Below are 21,368 nucleotides of genomic sequence, written 5' to 3'. Positions count from 1 at the left end.
CACACGCACACACACATGCACGCACACACGCGCATGCACATGCACGCGCACACACACACACACACGCATGCATGCACGCCCATACACATGCATGCATGCACACACGCACAATAGCGAGTTAATAAAGATGTATGGGCCTGGTATCTGTTTTAATAAACATGTCAGTTGCTTCACAAAGAAGCTAGAGTTTTCTCGGTAGCATCTTACCAATTATTTGGTGGTTGCTGTTCCAAATAGGGACACAGAGAACAGATCTTATGTGAAAGCCAGATATCTGGTCAGCCTAGAACAGAAAAAAAGAAGTTAATTATCATTAAATATGAGGCCCCTGTTGAAAAGCTATTTGTATATACTGTAATCTAACGTTATTTGAGAGAAGATCTGAAACCGTTACCCAGTCCAGCCTTGAACTCGCTATCTTCTCACCTTAGCCCTCTGTAACGGAGTGCTATGACATCCATTACAATCTAATCTTTTAATAAAAACACTCACTCTCCTTCTTCTTATTTCCCAATGAACAACACAAGAAAATCAAATTCAAAGCCAGCATAAATCAGACAAAATAGCAAACCAACCTAGCCACCCCAGTCCCTGCAACCAGAGAGAAATGGCTCACTGTATTATAGCATCAGACAAGTATTCTACCGTAAAGTCTGGCTAGTTAGAGCATTTTAATCAAGCCAATAGCCAGTGCTTATCTTTGACTGAGCACCCCCACTGGCAAGAATGTTTGAACTTACAAGGAAATGTGTTATATGTGCATTGGCTTTTAACACTATACATTTTAAATTTTGTTTTTATTATTTTAAATTGTGTGTACAACTCTGGTTGGGCGTGTAGGGATGTACATGTGAGTATGGGTGTCCACTGAGGCCACAAAAGGTTGTTACACCCTGGAGCTGGAGTTACAGGCAGTTGTGAGGCCCCTGACATGGGTGTTGGGACCTGAACTTGGGTCTGCTGAAATAACAGTGCTCGTTAGTGCTGAGCCGCCTCTCCAGCCCGATACGACATAGTTTGAGTTTTGCTAAGTTGTTATGAATGTTGTAAAATCCCACAGTGAAAATTTAGAAACAGAAATTGGGAAAGAAAATAAATAAACAAGAGGATCCAGAATATTTCTGGGCTCTGCAGCAACCAGTTATGAACGTCTAAGTCTCACATGAAACATCCGAGGACAAGCTTCTTAGTTGAATGTCCAGAGAGTAGTTACTGAGACTGAGAGGGCTGGGGTGAGTTAGGATGACCTTTTCTTCCAGTGAGAAAGGCCAACCTGTCATCCTATCACTAGAGCAGACGATAAGATGGCAATGATGAAAAGATAGCTTAAATATTCACTAAAAGCAAAGAGCTGCCTATTTTTAAGTTAAAGAGTTAAGACCAATGTACTGAATAATTTGAACCTGGAAAGGTAATTTTATATTGGATATCTTTTTGAAAAAAATAATAATGGTCTGTGTTTGTTATAAATGTGAATATGCATGCAGAGAGATGCAGAACTCATAAGCATAGGGTCTGCCAGCTTTTCACAAAGTGCACTGTACTCAAGAAACGGGAAGACAAGCCATTTCCTGGTCCTTTCCTTGGTCCCAAACCAGTGGCCTGACTTCAGCCAACCAAAACCAGGATGCTGCATTTGAAGCTGACATAAAGTGAGTCACTAAATGTATATATACTCCTGCCTGGCTCCTTTTCCATATATTATGCTTTTGTGCTTTATTCATTTTGGCTGTGTCACACAGCGGCATCGTGTTTTCCTGTCTGCATGGCGCATCACCAATGCATCCCACTCTTGTGGATCCCCAACTTGCTCCCAGCATAGCCACAAATACTGTTCTTAGGAATATTCTTCTGCACACTTCATACACAGGTGAACAGATTCCCCTTGTGTCCACAACTATAATAGAATTGCTGGATTACAGGCGTGTCAGTTTCAGGCAATGTATCCAAAAGCCTTCCCAGAGTGATTTTTCTTTTAAAGATTTATTTTTATATATACACAGTACTTTCCCTGCATGTACAACAGAAGAGGGCATCAGATCTCATTATAGGTGGTTGTGAGTCACCATGTGGTTGCTGGGAACTGAACTCAGGACCTTTGGAAGAGCAGCCAGTGCTCTTAACCTCCGAGCCATCTCTCCGTCCTGTGGTTTTTTTTTTTTTTAAAGCCAATTTACAAGTGCACAAATGTTCAGCTGTTTTACACCATCCATTCAGTGATGTCTGGGTTTTATTTGCTTTGTTTTGTTCTCGTTGTGTGGTAGAATCTGATGGTGAAAATGCTATGGCCACGTTTGATACCCAGGAGAACTGTTTTCTTTGGTTTAAGTCTGTTTTCTGACCTAATTGTCAATGCCCTTATTCGTTCAAAAGCGTTCCCATTTAGACGACAAGTCGGTTGGTTGTGAAGTTGTGCAGCGGTACGCTGTGTGTAGCCATCTTATCTTTGATAAAATACCTCTTCAGAGGCGCGCTTCCTACTGGGTTGTCTGACTTGTAGTAACCAGATTAAAATATGCTTGTTTTATATGATGGGTAGGACCCACTCAGTCAGATATATGGATATAGATAAAAGTCTCAAGTCTTCCTCATTCTCTATCTTGTTCTTTTACTCTCTTGCTTGTGACTTCAAGGTCTCTAACGCAATATCACCCTCTATAGCAGATTTTAATTTATGGTTAGGGCATCTTATTTGAGAAAGCTCCTTCTTTCTCATGGAGACAGTCTCCTATTTTCTTCGTAGACTCTTTGTTGCCTTAACTTTCACATTTAAACTTATTGTCTAACTTGAGTGTGGAATTTGAGCCATGGCTTGGAACTTTAAAATGAGACAACAGCATTTTAAAGGGAAAAAAAAAACCCTCTCCCCCTCATGATGCCATCATTTTCATTAATCAAGCACCAGTGTTTGCTTGGGTCTGCCTCTGGGTCTGCCATTCTTGCCTTGTTGATCTAGACAACTCTTTCATCCGTTCACCTTTCTCCTTTCTGCCTTAAATACGGCACCATATCTTATTGGTACCTTATCTTAACTTTATACTTCTTCAATATTTAACATTTCCATACACATTTCAGAATTAACTAATTACACATGTGCTAAGCCCACTGCTCATATTTGGGGTGGTGGTTGTACTAAATTATCAGCCAACTTGGAGAAAACTTGTCTTGGTCGAATTGTTTCTGTCTCCATCTGCTTCTGTCTCTGTCTCTGTCTCTCTCTGTCTCTCTGTCTCCCTCTCTCCCTCTCTGTCTCTCTGTCTCTGTCTGTCTGTCTGTCTGTCTGTCTCTGTCTGTCTGTCTGTCCTCTCTCTCTCCGTCTCTCTCTCTCTCTCGCTCTCTGTCTGTCTCTCTCTGTCTCTCTGTCTCTGTCTGTCTGTCTGTCTCTCTCTGTCTGTCTGTCTGTCTGTCTGTCTCTCTCTCTCTGTGCATATGTGCATGTGAGTGCAGGTGCCCACAGAGGCTGAGAGAGGGTGTGTGGTAACCTAGAGCTGCGCTTACAGGCAGTTGTGAGGCACCTAGCAAAGTGCCAGGAACCAAGCTCCAGCCTTCTACAAGAGTAGCAAGTGCTCTTTGCTGCTACGTCATATCCCCAGCCCCCCAGAGTTGAGTCATTTGACCCATAAACATTCTTCAATTTGCTTAGAGCTTTTCAAATTTCCTTCAGCAAAGTTTTATACATAGAAGTCTTACACATAATTTGTTACATTCATATTCTTGGTGCCTCAAAAGTTCATGTTATTATAAATGGTGGTGTTATTTTTAGTTTTTAATGTTTTATGGTCTTCCTTTGTATCTACGGGAGATTATTTCCAGGGTCTTCAGGGGATAAAAAATGTATGAATAATCAAACATCTCTTACATAAAATGGCATCTTATCTGCAGATAATGTATACACATCTTCCTGTATACACAATCTCATCTCTAGGTTGCTTACCATCCCCCTGCAATGAAATGCGATGTGAATGGCTGCTATGGGCAGTAACTCTTTAGAAAACAATGGTGTGAAAAAATCTGTTCATGTTCAGTACAGATGCATTCTGATTTTGTTACTCTTTCCGAGGCAGGATCTTGCTACATAGTCTAGGAGGATTTCACACTGAGGTCCTGCTGCCCCAGCATTCTGAGTGCTGAGTTCCACCACCCTTAGCAGACACATTTAAAAAATATATATTTTTCAATCTGAAATTCTTTCAATTCACAGGCACAGAACTCACAAATACAGGGGGCCAACTGTTATTGGTACTTAGAAATAGAGTTGAGTTTTACATATCAAGCCTGTACACACCAATCTGTCTATATCAATTATTAAATTTAATATGTCATCTGTTTGTTGTTAAGAATTTTCTAACCACACCATTGGGCCATCTTATTCTTCTATTCTTTTACCTTTTAATCGTATGATGTTAGGCCATGTAGTTTTCTTCTCTCATTTGATGTAGAACATAGATAGATTTTTAAGAATCCCAGCCTAAATACGAGCTGAACAAGGATGACACCAGAAGACATGCTCACGTGCAAGGGGGCTAAACTTAAGCCTCAAACCTAGACAAAGGGCTATAGACCGCTAAGGAACACTGAGAGTGGAGAGGGAAGGACACAGCATCGTGTGATCCTTTATCGGATGGTCAGCCCTGAAAACACACATACAAGTCATAAATACAGACTGAGTAGGGTGCATTTAGTATTCAGGAGGACATATACACCACCACCGCCACTGTCACTGCCACTGTCACTGCCACTGCCACCGTCGCCGCCACTGCCACCGGCAACAACAGTTAAAGAAAAAGAAGCCACGAATTTGAGGGTGAATGTCAGGTCCAAACTCTGACAATTAGATCAAAAGCTAGCATTCCTCAGGAACTTATAAAGCCTGTCCCCAGCTGACAGAAGGGACAAATGGTTATCTGTGGTGCCTACTAGCATACCAAAATACATGCTGGCCTCCAGGCTCCCTCAGAATCGCTAGCGCCTGCTGCACCTTTCAGAGTCCATGTTGGCTTTTCTCACCCCACACTAAACTTCTCTAGCTCCCAGACTTCTGTATCCCCAGTTTCTCATTATCCATATGATCCTGCTGTATCTGCTACGCTGCTCTGTTCATGTCCCTCTCTCTTGGTCCCCTTCTCTCCTTGTCTTCCTCTCTCACTCTCCCACACACACTCTCTCCTCTCCTCTCTTCTCCTGGCCCAGCTCCATCTGCTGATCTTGTTTCTCTCTCTGCTCTGTACTCTTCCAGATGCCTCTGGCGGTACTCTCCCTCTTGTCTACAATAAAATCTTCCACTTAACCATACCTTGGAGCATCATGTTGTCAGTTTATACGTCTGGTGCCAAAACCTTTACTTCATGCAGTGGGTATATATACACAGAAGGCTTTGGAGGGGGGAAGGGGAAATGGTATAGTTATATTTTCATCTTTAAAAAAATAACTTAAAAATGTTGAGATTAAAGAAAGAACTCCAATGCAAAAAGGTCTAAGACAAAAATATGAGCAGAAATCATTCATCCAGTGTACTCTTCCCACAGATATTTATTAATGTCTCCTATATGGACTGCAGAGTATTGGGAATGTAAACATGAACTCAAGTCATCCTTGAAGGACTCAAACTACTAAAGGCAGAAATAAAGATAAGCTACGTGTCCAAGTAGACAATGTTCAGACCTCAGTATTTGAAAAAGCTCCAAAAAGACTATAAAGAAAGCAAGAACAGCTTTAGATCCTTTAAAAACAAATCTTCAGCGATGGCAACAAAGATAGCATTTATTGGCTGCTCACTGTGTGTCAGTTCTCCCTTCATCACTTTCCCTTGAATTATTTTATATACTTTTAAAATAATCCGATGAGGTTGGTACCGTTATCAGCCACCCTCATCAGATAAGGCCTAGAAAGATTAACGGCCTTCATTGGAAGAGCCTGGTTCAAGCGAGGCCAGACAATAACAAACACATCCATCAAAGTTATCTTTTGAAAGAACAGAATGGCTTTCTTCCTTTCCCTAAGGATAACATCAGAACTGAGACAACACCAGCGAACAGGAAGAGGAGGCAGGCAATCTGGAGGCTTCGTGACTATATAGTCTATGGCTTGGTAGCTCCAGCTTCTCAAGAATGCCTGGGCCCACTTTGTTTTGCTGAGGAAGGGTCACACAGTACTGGACAGACCATGGTAGTTTGAGCCAGTGCAGAGCAGTAGGTGTGCCTGTCTCCCCCAGTTCTGAGATCTCATAATTCCCAGGAAGATGAGGAATGCCTCACATCACAGAGGGCGACAGAGTAGGAAGAACATTCAGTGAGACCAGAGAGCTCTGGAATCTGGGGATGGTGGGAAAAACAAACCTTACTTTGCCTGCTTGCCAGATAAAGGACTTTTTTTACCCAGCATTTTTAAAGCAACACACACACACACACACACACACACAGAGTGTATATGAGCTCTCCCATCAATAAGGATGGAAATACAGATGTCTAGCTTGAGTAAAGGTGGTAGTGGGGAACCTGGGAAATCTGACGTAAACAACAGGGTGTTCAAATTGGCCCTGGGATGGAGATGACCAAGAGCACAAGAGCTTTGTATGGATAAAATCATCAAGGCAGAACCTGTCCAAGAGCATAAGTAATGTGGACTTGAAGAGGTGAAAATTTGAGGGCACACTACTCATGGCTCAAGGGGACAGGGATGGGACAGGGCTCCTGAGCCTATGATCGAAACTTTACTACATTTCTAAATTGTGAATGTATTGCTACAGCCTTTTCAGAAACTGACTTACTAATGTGGATCTGGAGAACAGAACGTATAAATAACTTGTGACATTGATGGCACACATCTTACGATAATCATCAGAACTGTGCACAAAGACTTCCTTGCAAGGGTACAAACTGCATCATTATGTATCACAAGGATGTATCAAAATGGCACGAATATTTAGAAGTTACTTAAGTAAGTTATAGAATGCCCATGATTAAATTTATGCTATAGAATAATGTATGTGAACATGGGAAACATCTCCTACACTAAGTGATAATTATGAGGGGATCAGTAGATGTACAATGTATGCACTGACAAGTCCTTCAAAAGCTATAAACACAACAATTCCCTCTAAACTGCTTACCTCTGGGCGTTTAAAAATAAAAAATAATAAAAAATAAAAAAGTCTAGCTCCTACATTTTAAATAAGAAACATAAATAAGGAAAATAATTATGTTCAAAATAGAATGAGCACACGAACAATGGTGTTAAATAGCAGAGAGCAATCCAACAGGATACAAACTGAGAGAAGGTTGATCAATTTAGGGAGAAGTAGGTTAATTAAAGGCAAAGATGGTGAAGAGATGAAAGGGTGGGGTCAGGAATAAAAAGTCAAGTGTAGCAGAGGAAGGTCACGTTGAGAAAGCGTATTGCACGGAGCTAGAATCTTTAATCTGCTGAACCCTGGAGAGTCCTGAGACAGCAGAGAAGGTTGTGTCTTTCAAATTTCTCTCACTGTGACTGATGGAAGAGCCTCCCCAGGTAAGAGACCAGTTGTGGAGGGGGGGAGGAATGGAAAGGGATCATCCCTCTTGATGAGTCCTACAGGGCAAGAGAGAAGGACAGCCAAGGAGGGTACCAGAGAGTGAAGAGAGTAAAGTTTCTGATTTAAGATCACTGAGACATTTCTCTCACTGCCTGTTAGTAGCAATTGTTTGTGGAAAGTTGAGTCAGGCCTAAGGGCTCCTTTCAAACTGTGGTAGCTGAGGGAGGAGAAGGAAAGCGACACTCATTACAGGTGCATAGGACTGCCAAACAATGGATGCCAAGTCAGGATAGAGAGGAACAACACAGCATAGGGGAAGGATAATTCCTAACCATTAGTGTTATAGCCTAAATCTGAGATGCTACCTCAGGGCTCACGTGCTGAAGGTACAGCCTCCTACTTACTGGCAGGTGTTCGGACCTCTGAAGGAGGCATCGAATGGGAGGAAGGCAAAGGTCTTTGAAAGGCACGGCCATGCGCACTGTGTTTTCAGATGCAGATTTCAGGGCCCTGAGAACTGGTTACTCTCCAGCCATGAGTATCCGTTATGAATGGTGAACCATCTCCTGTACTCATGTGACGTAAAGAATGTTCCCCAGTTATCCATGATTGGCTAACAGAGATGCTGAAGCCTGTGCCTGGGCAGGAGAGAGGTAGGTGGAGTTTAGGTTACTGGGCTTGGAGTCTGGAGACCATGAGCCAGGAGGATAGACCAGGAGAAGAGGAAGCTGGAGAGAAAGGAGTGGCCATGGGGCAGGATGGATGATGATCATGTGGCCATGAGGACAGACTGCCTGGGAATCATCAGATTCGCAAGGGACTGGCCTTCATGTGCGTTTAAGGGTGGTAAGATTAGAATATCTCAGAATCTGCCCAGCATAGTTCCTATGGCTTAATAATAAATCATGGTCTCTCTATGTCTATTATTTTGGGAGCTAGCAGGGCTAAAGAAAGCTGTTGCCTTATTAGTATTCTACAGATGTTTAAAGAGAGGGTTACAGTAAAGAGAACCAGCCTTCTGAATCACTTGCTATTACCACAACAGGGCCAAAAATAGAACCAAGACATCATGGATTGAAAGTGTAAACCATAATAAAACTTATCTCCTATTAAGTTGACAGTCTCATGTATTTTGTCATAGTAATGGAAAGCTCTTAACTGATATTAACTGATACCAAATCTCCAGATTATATCAGCAAATGAAACCCCCAAAACAAATGGTAGCTGAATGACCCCAAATAAGTAATCCCAAACTCCCAATGCCTCAATTTTATTGTTTCTGTCCAAAATGGAAACACTGCTTATATCCTATTATGGCTGGTATTATTGCCAGCTTGCCACAAATTAAAGGGGGCCTTGCCTGTGGAATTGTTCAAATTTGATATGTCCCAATTGTGGGCAGCACCTTGAGGTGGAAGTCCAGATTAAAAACCAACATTTGGGAAGGAGGTTTATCTCACCTTTTGCTGGTTCGGCCTCCCTCTTTGACCCTTGGCTGATTTACTTAGCCTAGCTCGTGCTGACTCCTTCACTTGCAGGAGAACCAGCATTTCCAAGCTTTCCCGGTGGAATAGGGAACTTAGACTCCCTATCTACAGAGACATTTTCTGGGCTTCCAGTGCCAGACTAGAACCACTAAGGTACCCTGCCTTACGGACTGAGTAACCATGCCCTCCCCCGGGTAGATACAGATATTCTGGGACAACTCTGTTGAGACAGCCAGCCTCGAAGACTGAGAACTGGGTTCTTGGCGTCTCAGGTGTAATTTAGTTATCATTGTTTTAAAGTTCACTTAATAAGTTATATATATATATATACACATATATATATAACGAATGAATATATATGTATTCATTTCCTTGTTTCTATTCCTCTAGGGCAGTGGTTCTCAACCTGTGGGGAATGACCCCTTTGGAATCACAATAAGATAGCCTACATATCGGATATTTCATTATGATTCATAACAGTAGCAAAACTGGAGTTATGAAGTAGTAATGAAATAATTTTATGGTTGAGGTCACCATCACACGAGGAGCTGCATTAAAGGGCCACAGCACCAGGAAGGCTAAGAACACTGCTCTAGAGAACCTGACCAAAACATATTCAGATTCTTACATCACAGTTGATTCTCTTTTTCTTTGTGCATTTTTCTTATTTATAATTTGTTTCGTAAGAATATATATGTGAACGTGTTTTAATGTATATAAAGCATTTTTTAAAATGCAGATATTAACACTGAAAGAAATGCCTGTCAAAGTACATCTGCCTGATTGTTCCACAGGCTTCCTACCGAATCATCCTACTGTAAATCCACTGGATTCTCTCAAATTAGCCTATGTGAGACGAAGCAGCCTTCCTCTCTATCTGGCTGCCCAGTACTAGCTGATTAAAAATCTAAAGATTTTCCTACACCTGCCCTGACAGGATATTTCCAGCCAAGAGATTCAATTAAAGCTGGTCGATGGCTTAGCAACCGGATCCCTCAAAACAGACCTGTCATAGTTTTCAGCCTCCCAAAGGCAGACAGAGCAAGTGTAAAGTGGATTGGCAACAATGTGTTGCTACTCTTTAATCTGCAGTCTGTTTCTTTTCCCTACTGTACATTATCCCCAGACTCATGTGCTGGCGAGACCTGCTGGTCCTAGTACGAAGTGCTAAGGCTGGATGACTGAGTCAGCGAGCAGTCAGCCCCTTCACCTGTTTCTTCATCCTGAATATAAGATTAATCCTACTACCTTGTGGTTTACTACCTTAAAATGATTCCTTACATTCTTAACAAAACAAAACAAAAACCCAGACAACCAACCAACCAAAACCAAACAGAGAATATAAAAAACCTCACTCTTTATGGCATGAAGTAAGGCCTACCTGGCCTGTCTGAGTCTTTGAACTGTGGAGCTCATATTTGTCTTCACTGCCAACTATTACCCATTTTATATTTTGTGGTTTTAGTAACCCTGGTCCCCCTAGACTGCCCCACTCTCCTTATTATTGGGAATTCTTGTGTCGGCCGCCCAATCTTTCTTACCAAACCCCACTTTTGAGAACAGCTCTGAAGCAGCTTGGAAGATGAGCGGCTGGCAGGGGAGCCGGGAGCACGTCCGTGTGCAGATCCACAGAACTTTACTCATTAACGGTTTCAGCTTCGCAGTTTTTTTTTTCACCGGAAGCATCACTGTTGGAGCAGAAGGTGTTCCAGGGACCAGAGAATGCATTGTCCTGCCAGGCTGGCACTGAGGAGTGCTTTTCTATGATGGTCTGACAGATGAAATGAGCTCTTAATCCTCTCAGGCAGAGGACCTCAGAGCCTGGGGCCCCATTATCCTTAAGTGCTACATTACAGGGGCAAGTGCTTTTGAATCGTCTACAGTAGGCTTTTAAAAATCAGAACTTCACAGGGAAAAATTGCACGGGATGAAAGGTGGAAGGCTCAGGGTCAGAACAGAGTCACACTCCTCAGTATTAACTCTGTCACTCAGTGTCTGTCGTGGCCCAGGGCATCTGAGCCGTGGTGGGCTTCCTGCCACCCCTGCATTTGTAACAAATGCACAGCCAGCCAAGCCAGTTCTTGCATAAAGCCTGCCTGCCTGCCTTTCGCTTTAAGTTATTCTTCTGCTCCTTCCATTACTTAAGGGACCTTTTCCTATTTAAATGTTGAGCCCATCAGTCAATTTTCTTATTGTAGGCAAAGACCAAACTCCAGGTTGGGTGGCTCTGGAGACTCTTCCTGTCACTGTTTAATTGGAAGCAAATACTAATATGAGCAATAAAATATAGCACGTTGGATTAAATCCTGCCTTATTTTCTGTCAGTCTATTCGTGTCAGGTTCTTCTTTGTAATCTAGTGTGAAAATAAGAGCAAAAAGCATCATGGGTAATGGTCTAGTCAGCAGCCAATTACAAGAGTTGAATTCAGAAGCACAGTGTAAGCAGAGGGAAAGCTAAAATGCTTGTTTTCTGCTGAAGGAACTTCTAAGTACAGTGTGTACCACAAAAAGCCGCATGAAACCACGGCAGGTCATCTGCAAAAGGCAGTTTACACACATGCTGTTACGCATTAAACAAACATCTCCAAATCAAACTCTAAAATTACTTCATACTGGCAGAAGCAAGAAAAAACAAACCATCTAAATAAATTGTCTTACTTCTATTCACATTTTGAAATCCTTGAAAAATTTAAAGCAATTTTCAGAAGGCTCTCAGTACCTTAGCAAAATTTCATTTACGTCATAAAGATTCTAAAACTTAAAAAAACTTTATAGTTTTGCATGATCATAAAAATAATATGAACATGTAAAAATGTTAAAGCAACAATAAAACCAAAAGCTCTAATCTTATCTGTAGAGGAATGTTAATTCAGAGCAAGGCTGCTCTGGAAAGAGACCACATCCAAAGACTTTCTGTGTGATCTGCCTGGAATACAGACACTTCTTTAATCCCAGGAAACAGAGACAAGCACATCTCTGACTTCAAGGCCAGCCTGCTACAGAGCAAGTTTCAGGTTAAAAAAAAAAAAAGCTTAGGTGCAGACATGGTGGTACATGTCCTTAATCCCAGCACTCAGGAGAGTTCTAGTCAGTGCTGTTCTGGCATTTTGGTTGAGTGAGTGAGTTGACAGGCAATGCAAGAGAGTTGAGCTTGTGGCAGCTCAGTTCATGGAATTCAGAGGCAGCTTTTATTGGGAGAGTTTTACAGGGAGAGGTTGAAGAGAGAACAAGCCAGACACAGGTGATGACAGAACGAGCCAGAGAATGAGAAAGAGCCAGAAGATTAGAACAGGTTGCTAGAGTTAGCTTGAGGCCAAACAGAGCAAGCAATTCAGTGAGAAACTGAGAGAATCCAGATTGCATCATTCAGCTTGGAGAGGAGTTTGAGCCAGCTAATCTGAGCCAGCCAGTTCAGAAAGAACTAGAAAGGGTTAGGTTATCCAGCAGTAACTCTCAAAAGCTGAAAACATTCTATGCCTAGATATGATTGTATAGCAGCTAGAAGCTTCCAGACCAGGCCTAGGTTAGCAGACAGAGGCTGTAAGCCTCCAAGATGTAGGCGAATAAAAGTTACTTTAACACTTATCATCTCCAGAGAGGATGATGGTTAACAGTTTGGGATAATACTGTCCTTACCTTCTCTTACAAATATGTCATTGTCCCTACGAACACACAGTACTGAACAATACTGACAACAATGGCCGTTAGGCACTAAACATTGCTCTAGTTACGGCTACATCAGTGAACAAAGCTGGAAAGACTTCTCACTTCATAGAGCTTACATTCTAGAGGTAGGAGACCACGGTGGAATGCTGGCCTCTGGGCATGCCATAGCTTCTGCCATGGTGGAAAGAGAGCAGTTACAGTTGCCTGCATGAGACTGGATTCATGTAAAGAGCATAGGAGGAGTTCATGGATAAAGTGGCTCATGAGATGACCAACAAGATACTTGATGGCCCTCTTATGTACCTCAAGGACATATAAGATGCAGTGTTGTAGTGCAGGGGATGCTCTTCTTCAGGGGTGTGGCTGACTACATGCTGCCTATGCTTCTGCAAGTAACTCAGAATAAACTCACTGTTTCAGGCAGCCAGACTTGGTTAGAGTCACGTATTTGGTCTGTTATTGGTGCTCTATATGGGTCAGATAGATGCCTATTCACGTCTCCCCAGGAAAAGTTAGCATAATAAAGATTTTTAAAAACACAAAAGCAAATTATATATTAGAAAGCACTAAGATTAGATTATTTGGAAAATATAACAAGGAAAGGAGGCAAGGACTATTAGGGGAAATGTCATCTGAGGAAAGGACAGTGTAAAGGCCCTGAGGTGGACGTGTGAGCGCATGTCCTAGGAGCACGACACAAGTGTAGCTAGAACAGTGTTAGCAAGGGCTAGGGCTAGACAGTGGTGCACCAGGTCACGCAGGGAGTTACAGACCTCTGAAATGATGACATCCGGCTTTTCCTCTCACGAAATAAGGAGACTCTGAAAAGCCATGATATGAACTACACTGTAAGTAGCTGGCTGTTGTGAGAAGAAAGCACAGCGTTTAGAGGAAAGATGGAAACGGAGTCAGATCAGGAGGCCACAGTTATGAACTAGCCTGGGCATGATGGTAACTAGAACCACGGTTATGAACTGGTAACCGCTGAGCGTTGAGAAGTGGTCACTTTCTCAAGAAATTCGATAGCTGGGACCCGTTGGACATCTTTACAAATCAGTTGTACAACAGGAGAGAAAGGCAGAATAGCAATCTCTTACGTAAGCGTTAGGGAGAACTGAATTAGCTCAGTAGAGACTGAGAAGCACGGAGAGACACAGGTATGGGGGAGGAAGAGTAGGCGCTGTTTTGGACAGGCTCCATCGGAGGTATCTACTAGAAAACTGTGTACATTTCTACATGCACTTGTGTACCTTACTCTATAAGTACTTCTCTGTGCCTGAGTTTGTTTCTTATGGATTTTTTCTTATCAGAACATTTAAGTTGCCTCATGGCAACTTGGATGATGGTGGGGTACACTGGTGAAGGGTGTATCTCTGTATATTCAGTTGTTGATTGTGAAACCGGCAGGGAGGTGAGGGCTGGCTGGATCTTGGGATTGCTGTTTCTATGGCCTATCACTGGCCTCATATTTGTAAACGTTCAACTTCCTCGCTTGCTGGTTGGCTTAACTTAAAGCTGGCGGCCAATGGCTGGGCAGGAAGCGGAAGGCAGCACTTCCATGCGCAGATAGGGACTCTGGGACAAGAATTAAGACACAGGACATTCACCAACATGACACAGGCAGAAACAGATGTACTGAGGTTGAGAGAAAGTGGTAAAGAACTAGCCATGTGGTGGGTCGTGGGCTAGAATACGTGGGGTGAGCTAGCGGAGCGTCCGCCCAGCTAAAGGCCAAAGCTCTTAAATAGAAATACATCTCCAAGACTTTATTTATCTCCTGGAGGTGGTTCAAGAAAGTTCCACAATATTTAGTGCCCAACATGTGGCAAGAACTGGGGCAGAAATTCAAGCACAGGATTCAGGGGTTAGGTAAAAAAAAAATTCCAGACACTCGAGTGGCAGTTTGTAAACAGCGGCAGAGCAAGTAGGGTACCTGAGCCTCAGTGAACGGTTGCTGCACTTTTCTGGGCCGGCTGCTGCAAGCATCGCAGGCAGAGACCGCAGGTTCCCAGCCTGAGTGGCACTGCAGCCTGGTGCCAGGTGCCACCATCGACAACAAGCACCTTTCCAGAGCTGTGGCGGCTGGCCGGGACCGGAAGCCTGCAAATAGCTCTTATGCAGGCAACAGCTGTGGCCCTGAGCCAGATGGAGCCAGCAAGACCATGTTGCTGGGGGTGGGGCCTGCAAGACCATGTTGCTGGGGGTGGAGCCTGCTGCCATGCAGAAAGAGCACCTTACTGGAAATCCTGGAAGTGGCATGCTATGCATGGAACTAGCAATCACCACAAGATAAGTAAGTATACAAAATGTTCTGTAAAGGTGCTGAAAGAAGAAAAGAAATAGAATGTAAACACTCTTAGAAAGAAGTATTTGATAATAATAAAGTGGATTCTCCAAAGGAAGGAGAGAATAAGAAAAGTAGGTAGAATTGTTTTATAAACATGCATATACACTAACATAGAAACACACGCACACACGCATACACGTGTGTGTTTGTGTGTGTGTGTGTGTATGTGTAGAGACAGTGAAGAAAGAAACTGAATATAGAGTCATAGAAAGAAATATTGAATTTAAAATTAATAAAGTGGAGGCTGGAGAGCTGGCTCAGAGGTTAAGAGCACTGACTGCCTCCCCCCCCCCCCCCCCCCCCCCCCCCCCCCCGCCACCCGCGCGGTACCTGGGTTCAATTCCCAGAAACCATATGGTGGCTCACAACCATCTATAATGTGATCTGATGCCCTCTTCTGGCGGGCAGGTGTACATGCAGATAGGCCACTGTATACATAATAAATAAATAAATAAATATTAAAAAAATAATAAAGTGAAGCCTACAAAGGAAGGAGTTAGAGAGATTAAAAAAGAAACTATTTTCTGTGTTAAAATATGGAAAAGACAAGACAGAGAACATTTTGGACCCAGCATAATTTTGTTTTGACTTATAAAGAATCAAATTTTTAGACATGTTAGTGAAGAGTCCTAGCTAATGTGAATCCATTTTGTCAGCTGGCACTGTCTTGAGCCTGTCCCTGAGTTCATCTCTGTTGCTGGAGAAGCCACAAACTGTTCCAAGGAAGAGAATCACCCTAGGCCTCAGCCAATCAGAGGATAGCACAGGCTTGACCAATCCCTTAGAGCCAACCCAACCTTGCTAAATGTCTACCACTCCTGTAACTGCCAAACTGGAAACTCCCATTCCTTGCTGTAACCACAACAAAAACCCTGCTTAACTTTTGCTACTTATCTGCTGCTTTGGTTGGGCTCAAGTTTGAATAAAGGCTCCTTGCTTTTGCATACAGCTTTGGACTCCTGGTGGTCTTTGGGGATCTAGTGATCTGGGCATAACATTAGGTACTAGTTCAGTTAATTACAGAAATAATATTTATTTATTCTCCTGTATATGTGATCTATAGAATATAGTATTTAAGATGTTTTAATAATAAAAGGCTTTTCATGACAGAGAGACTTCAACTCCTGACAGCACCCAATCTACTTCAAAGAAGATGATGGGCACCAAAGAACCTCCACCTGGAGTTTGCTTCAGTTGTGCCAAAGATGGCCACTGAGCAGGAAACTGCCCCTTGCCTCTACTGCTGACCATGGACAAGCAGGACACTGGGAAGTCCACTGCCCAACTTTGCAGAAACAAGGTAGAACATTCCTTCTTCACAGAAAAGTCTGTCAGATATTCTGGGCCTTTCACCTGAAGATTGGGTGCCACACTCATATAGAGGATCCTTGGATGACTGGCCAGGTAGCCAGGAGTCTTTGTAATTTTTACAGTTTTAGAAGCTGCTTGCTTACGCTTCCTCTTTTAATGGGTAATATTTATCCTTCTCAGGTCTCTGATGGAGTTGAAGAATAGACAATTATAGCCTTAGTTTTTTCTTATTAAAAAATAAATATATAAAAGCTTAAGTTGTTTAGGATCTAATAAAATGTTTTAAGGTCTAAGAAGCTTTTTGTGTGAAAGCTTGAATAGTTATAGAAAATGATTTAGGTATAAAATTTTGGACTCATCAAGATAGAATAGATAATGGAATACCTTCTCTTACGTTGGCAAATGCATATGGACTGGACATTGTAAATATTATTTCACTTGATATTTTTCATAATTGTTCTTATTGTGTATAGTTTATTGGTGTTAGAAAAAACACATTTTATTGGACTAATAGGGGGAGATGTTGGAGTGCACTGTGTGAAGGTGTGTCTCTGTATATTCAGTTGTTAATTGTTAAACTGTCAAAGAGCTGAGTACTAGCTGGATCTTGGTATTGTTATTTTTATGGCCTATCATTGGCCTCATATTTGTAAGCATTCACCTTATTCACTTGCTGATTGGCTTAACAGAAAGCAGACAGCCAATGGCCAGGCAGGACTGGGAAGGCAGAACTTCTGAGCAGGGAAAAGGACTCTGGGAAAAGAATTCAGATGCAGGAGACTCACCAGCATGACACAGGAAGAAATAGGCTTACTGGGGCTAAGAGAGAGGTAAAGAACTAGCCATGTGATGGGTCATGGGCTAGAATAGTTGGGGCAAGTTAGCCGAGACTCTGCTCAGCTAAGGCCTAAGCTTTTAAGTAATATAAGTCTCATTTCTTAATTTGCCTGCTAGTGGGCCTAAGAAAGTCCCACTATAAGATAGCCTTTAAAATGCCTCTCGGATACCACCTTCACTTCTGGCTTTGTACACATCTTGTATACCTCTCTTCACTTGAATGAGGAGATGTTCACAAATACATGACTGTTGCTTCCTTGGCAAAGGCAGTGGAACAATCACTCCTGAGATTATGTAAAGTCACTTTGACATTATGTAAGCTTCTGTCTCAGCTGTCTGGAGTGAGCCCTTCCCTCTTTGGAGAGTAAGCTGAGAGGACCACCTGCAAGACCTAAGGGCAACCTCTCAGGGCCCATGGACATCCTTGGTCATAGCCATTAAGCGAATTTACTCTATCAGGCATAGACTTCCATTTTGCCAACAATCTGATCAGCATGCAAATGCTAATGGCATCTGGCTAATGCCTCAACTTCAGCCATAGGAGATCCTGAGCAAGAAGCCCAGGGATGCCATTCCCAGACTTCTGATGGGCAGATGTTGCATGACAGAGTGGGAGTTCTTAGTTGCTGCACCATGGTGCTTCAGTTGGCAGCAGTAGAATATCAATACATGAAGCATTGTGACAGGACGAGACAAGGCAAGATTCCTCCATCTTGTATTCTTGCTGAGGCCATTTCAGGTTTAACTAGAGTTTGATCTCCTTGATGGAGAATGCCATGAAAAAATTACCCAACTCTATTCTAGATACCCGAGGTCAAGAAGTCCTAGCTAACTTGGCTTCTGTTAAGGTGACTGTTGGTGTGGACTCCTCCAGCAAGCTACTTGTCCTAGCTTCTGTTAAGTTTGCTTCTGGGAAGCCTCATTGAAGCCGCTGAGCAAAAAAAGTGGTTTCTGCCCTCAAGACGTTGGTACACTCTGTACATTCGAGGCTACACCTAGGTCCCCAAATACTTGAGTGTAGTCCCAGCCAGCTGGAATAAAGACTTTCAGTTAGCTATAAACTGTATCTGAGTGGTCATCTCTGGCGGTCAACATCTTGAAGCAAACATAGACACCACTTCCCCTAAGAAAAGATACATAGTGGCAGATAAAATACAAAACCTACCCTGAAAACCTATCAACATGTGTTTCACTTCGTTACAAATAAAGTCAGGTATATTCATAAGTTTTTAGGTGCTTTCAAAGACTTGGAATATAAAACCGAAAACATATAGGGCTCATCATAAGTGGCAATTTTAAAGCTCACTTGTTCAACTTCATATCTATTTTATATAGCATTCTGTCATGACTTTCCAACAAATTTGGTAAGAGTCAAAGACTCTAGGCAAACAGATGGCTGCTAATCACTGTGGCTCACTTGTTGGTTCTCCACAAGGAAGAAACTCCACTAACTAAGAGGATTACAAAGAGAACACTTGGCAGTGAGACAGCTGAGATTCCTTGCCCCACAGCCTTCTCAGCAGGTGCCTGACAGCACCTGGAATGAGGTTTATATCACCTTAAAGCCATCCTTTGTAGCCCCTATCAAAAGGAAAAACAATAATTACAAAACTGAAATTTGAAAATAAGGATCCAGAGGAAGACACTTAATTCTTACTCAGGAGGGGAAACAGAATAGACAGCAGAAATGGATGAAGAGAGGGAACAGGGTAGGAGAGGGAGTGGGGAGGGAAATGGGGACGGGGATCAGATGTGGGGAGCGTGGGGAGAGGGAGTAGGAGAGGGAGACCAGAAGGCTTGGAGAGAGAAGAGAAACCTAGGGCAAGGGCATCTCTGGGACAAGCTGGAGACTTACAACAGGGTAGGGTCCTGAAAGGATATGGTGGTGACTTTAGCTAAGACTACTAGTAGCAGGGGTCATGGAGACTAAAGAGGCCACCTCCCAGCCAGCCAGGACTTCTAGTGGAGGAAGGGGAACACCAACCCACCCACAAGAACTTCAACCCAAAATTTACCCTGCCTACAAGAGGTGCAGGGATAAAGATAGTGCAGAGATTGAGGGAATGTCCAATCAATGCCTGACCCAACATCACACCCACCCTATGGAAGAGAGCCAACCCCTGTCACTATTAATGATTCCCTCTCTCTCTCTGTCTCTCTCCCTGCCCCCCTCCTCTTTCTTTCACTCAATATACTGATAGATTAGTAAAACATTGAACTCAAAAGTCTATCAGAAACCTTTTGGATAAACAAATGAGACTTGCTTTTTTATATAGTGTTCATACTTGGCAGCAGCAGCAGCCATATAATGCTGAGTGGAAAAAGCCATAGGTGAATGCACACAATATTAGTTAATTTAAAGTTAAGAGAGTTACAACAGACAAAACATAGTTGGTACTACTTTAAATATGCATAATGAACATACATAGGACAGCAAAGAAATGCTAAATTCAAATTCTGGATATTGGCTACCCATAAGGGTGGTGAGCAAGAACTTGGGACGAAGGAAAATCAATTAAAAAATTCCAAAGGAATGGTCTTTTCTAATGTGGGGGATGGGCACATGGGTACACACACATTCTTTTACACCTTTACAGATATTCCATGAGCTCAGGGGGAAAGGCAATGGTTTAATTTGTTGCTTTTCATTTTTATTTTTATTTTTCTCCAGAATTTGGCCTTCTCCAAGTTCTAAAGCTAAGAGCCGAATATCATCAATTCACACCCAATCTAGTGCTATGATCTAAGTCAGGAAGCATTTATCTCTCCCACAGCCAATTAAGCATGTTGGCTTTGTAACAACTAGCAATTATGATTTTTCTACATAACCAAAGTCCTTGGGTTGTTCATTTATTCTTAGTGGTAATCATAGGATACTAAGAGCTTTTCTTCATAAAATTATATGCACAGAAATCTTTTCTTTAGCCCTCACTCTTTCTCAGCTCAAGGAAGAGAGACACCGAGAGAAAGAACCTAATACAGCGATCTCTGCTTCAAGCACAGTGCTGCAGTATGCAAACACTGGCATCTTTATGCCACCTGCACTCCAGCCCCCATACAACGCAGGTGCTGGGGTACTCGTCCTTGCCAGAGAACTGAAGATACTTGGGACTATGTGCTTTCTTGGGGTTCAAACACAGTGTCTTAGGTTGCAGAAAGCTGGAAGGCAGTCGCCATTAATTAGCACAGCGAATGGTATCCCACCCAGACTGGGAGTTCATCAAGGAGTTTCCAAGGTAGGAGGTTCAAAGCCAGGAGGGGGAGAAAATGCATGGGGCATGGAGCCTGGGAGAGGATTGGTCCAAGAGCTACGAGAGGGGGAGCGGGGAGGTTTAACATTTCCCTGAAGAGATACACATAGATGATCCTGATGACAGTTATTAATCAGATTTATATTCTTGCTTCTATGACATCACTGGGTCCCCATAACAGCTATAGATAAGATGGTCTGTGAGACAGTGGGATTGCATCTTCAGACATCTTCTAAGTTTTCAATGTTTGTGAAAGAAATATAACAGCTCCCTAGGTTTTGACATTTAATCTCAGAGATTAAATGTCCTTCTGTCACTAGTAATCTACTCTCTATCCAAAAGCCAGTGTGATCATCCTAAAATACAACTTGTGGTGGTTCATGGGTAATCTCAGTACTCCAGAGGTGGAGGCAGCTTAACCCCGTTCCAGAAATGTAAACAAATTATTACATTAGAATTAAAAAATATTGCCTGGTGGCACACGCCTTTAAGCCCAACACTTGGGAGGCAGAGGCAGGCTGATCTCTATGAGTTTGAGGCCAGCTTGATCTACAGAGTGAGTTCCATGCCACCTAGCGCTACACAGAGAAACCCTGCCTTGAAAAATGAAACAAAGTAAAATTGAAACTCCTGAATCTCATGTACTTAAAACCCAACCACTACTTTCCGTTGTGTAGGTAAATCTCCAAGTGGTTAAAACAGCCATCTAAGGCTTTTGGTGATATGTCTGTCATCTCCTCTCCAGTGTCATCTACAGTGGTCCTCTGCCACACTGCACTATCTACAGTGGTCCTCTGCCACACTGCACTATCTACAGTGGTCCTCTGCCACACTGCACTAAGCCTACTTCCCTCAGATCCACATGCTCGCTCAGCGTGTCCCACAACACTATCTCCTCACAGATATTGCTGTATTCAGTTTGTCTCTTGCTATGTCTCTCTTCCATGAGCTGAGAAAGA

General features: G+C 42.7%; 1 protein-coding gene across 1 annotated transcript in view; it reads right to left on the bottom strand.

The window, feature by feature from the left end:
• The window catches only part of Pde11a (phosphodiesterase 11A), a 223,530-nt gene that overhangs the window by 154,807 nt on the left and 47,355 nt on the right, over positions 1–21,368 (bottom strand). The window contains exon 5 of the mRNA XM_051167077.1: positions 208–283. Coding sequence (XP_051023034.1) covers positions 208–283 — 76 coding nt within the window. The remainder of the gene's footprint in view (positions 1–207; positions 284–21,368) is intronic.

Source organism: Acomys russatus, chromosome 24 (genome assembly GCF_903995435.1).
Source record: "Acomys russatus chromosome 24, mAcoRus1.1, whole genome shotgun sequence".
Classification (NCBI taxonomy): Eukaryota; Metazoa; Chordata; class Mammalia; order Rodentia; family Muridae; genus Acomys; species Acomys russatus.
The sequence above is the reverse complement of the archived record's forward strand: the minus strand, read 5'-3'. Positions and strand labels throughout refer to the sequence as shown.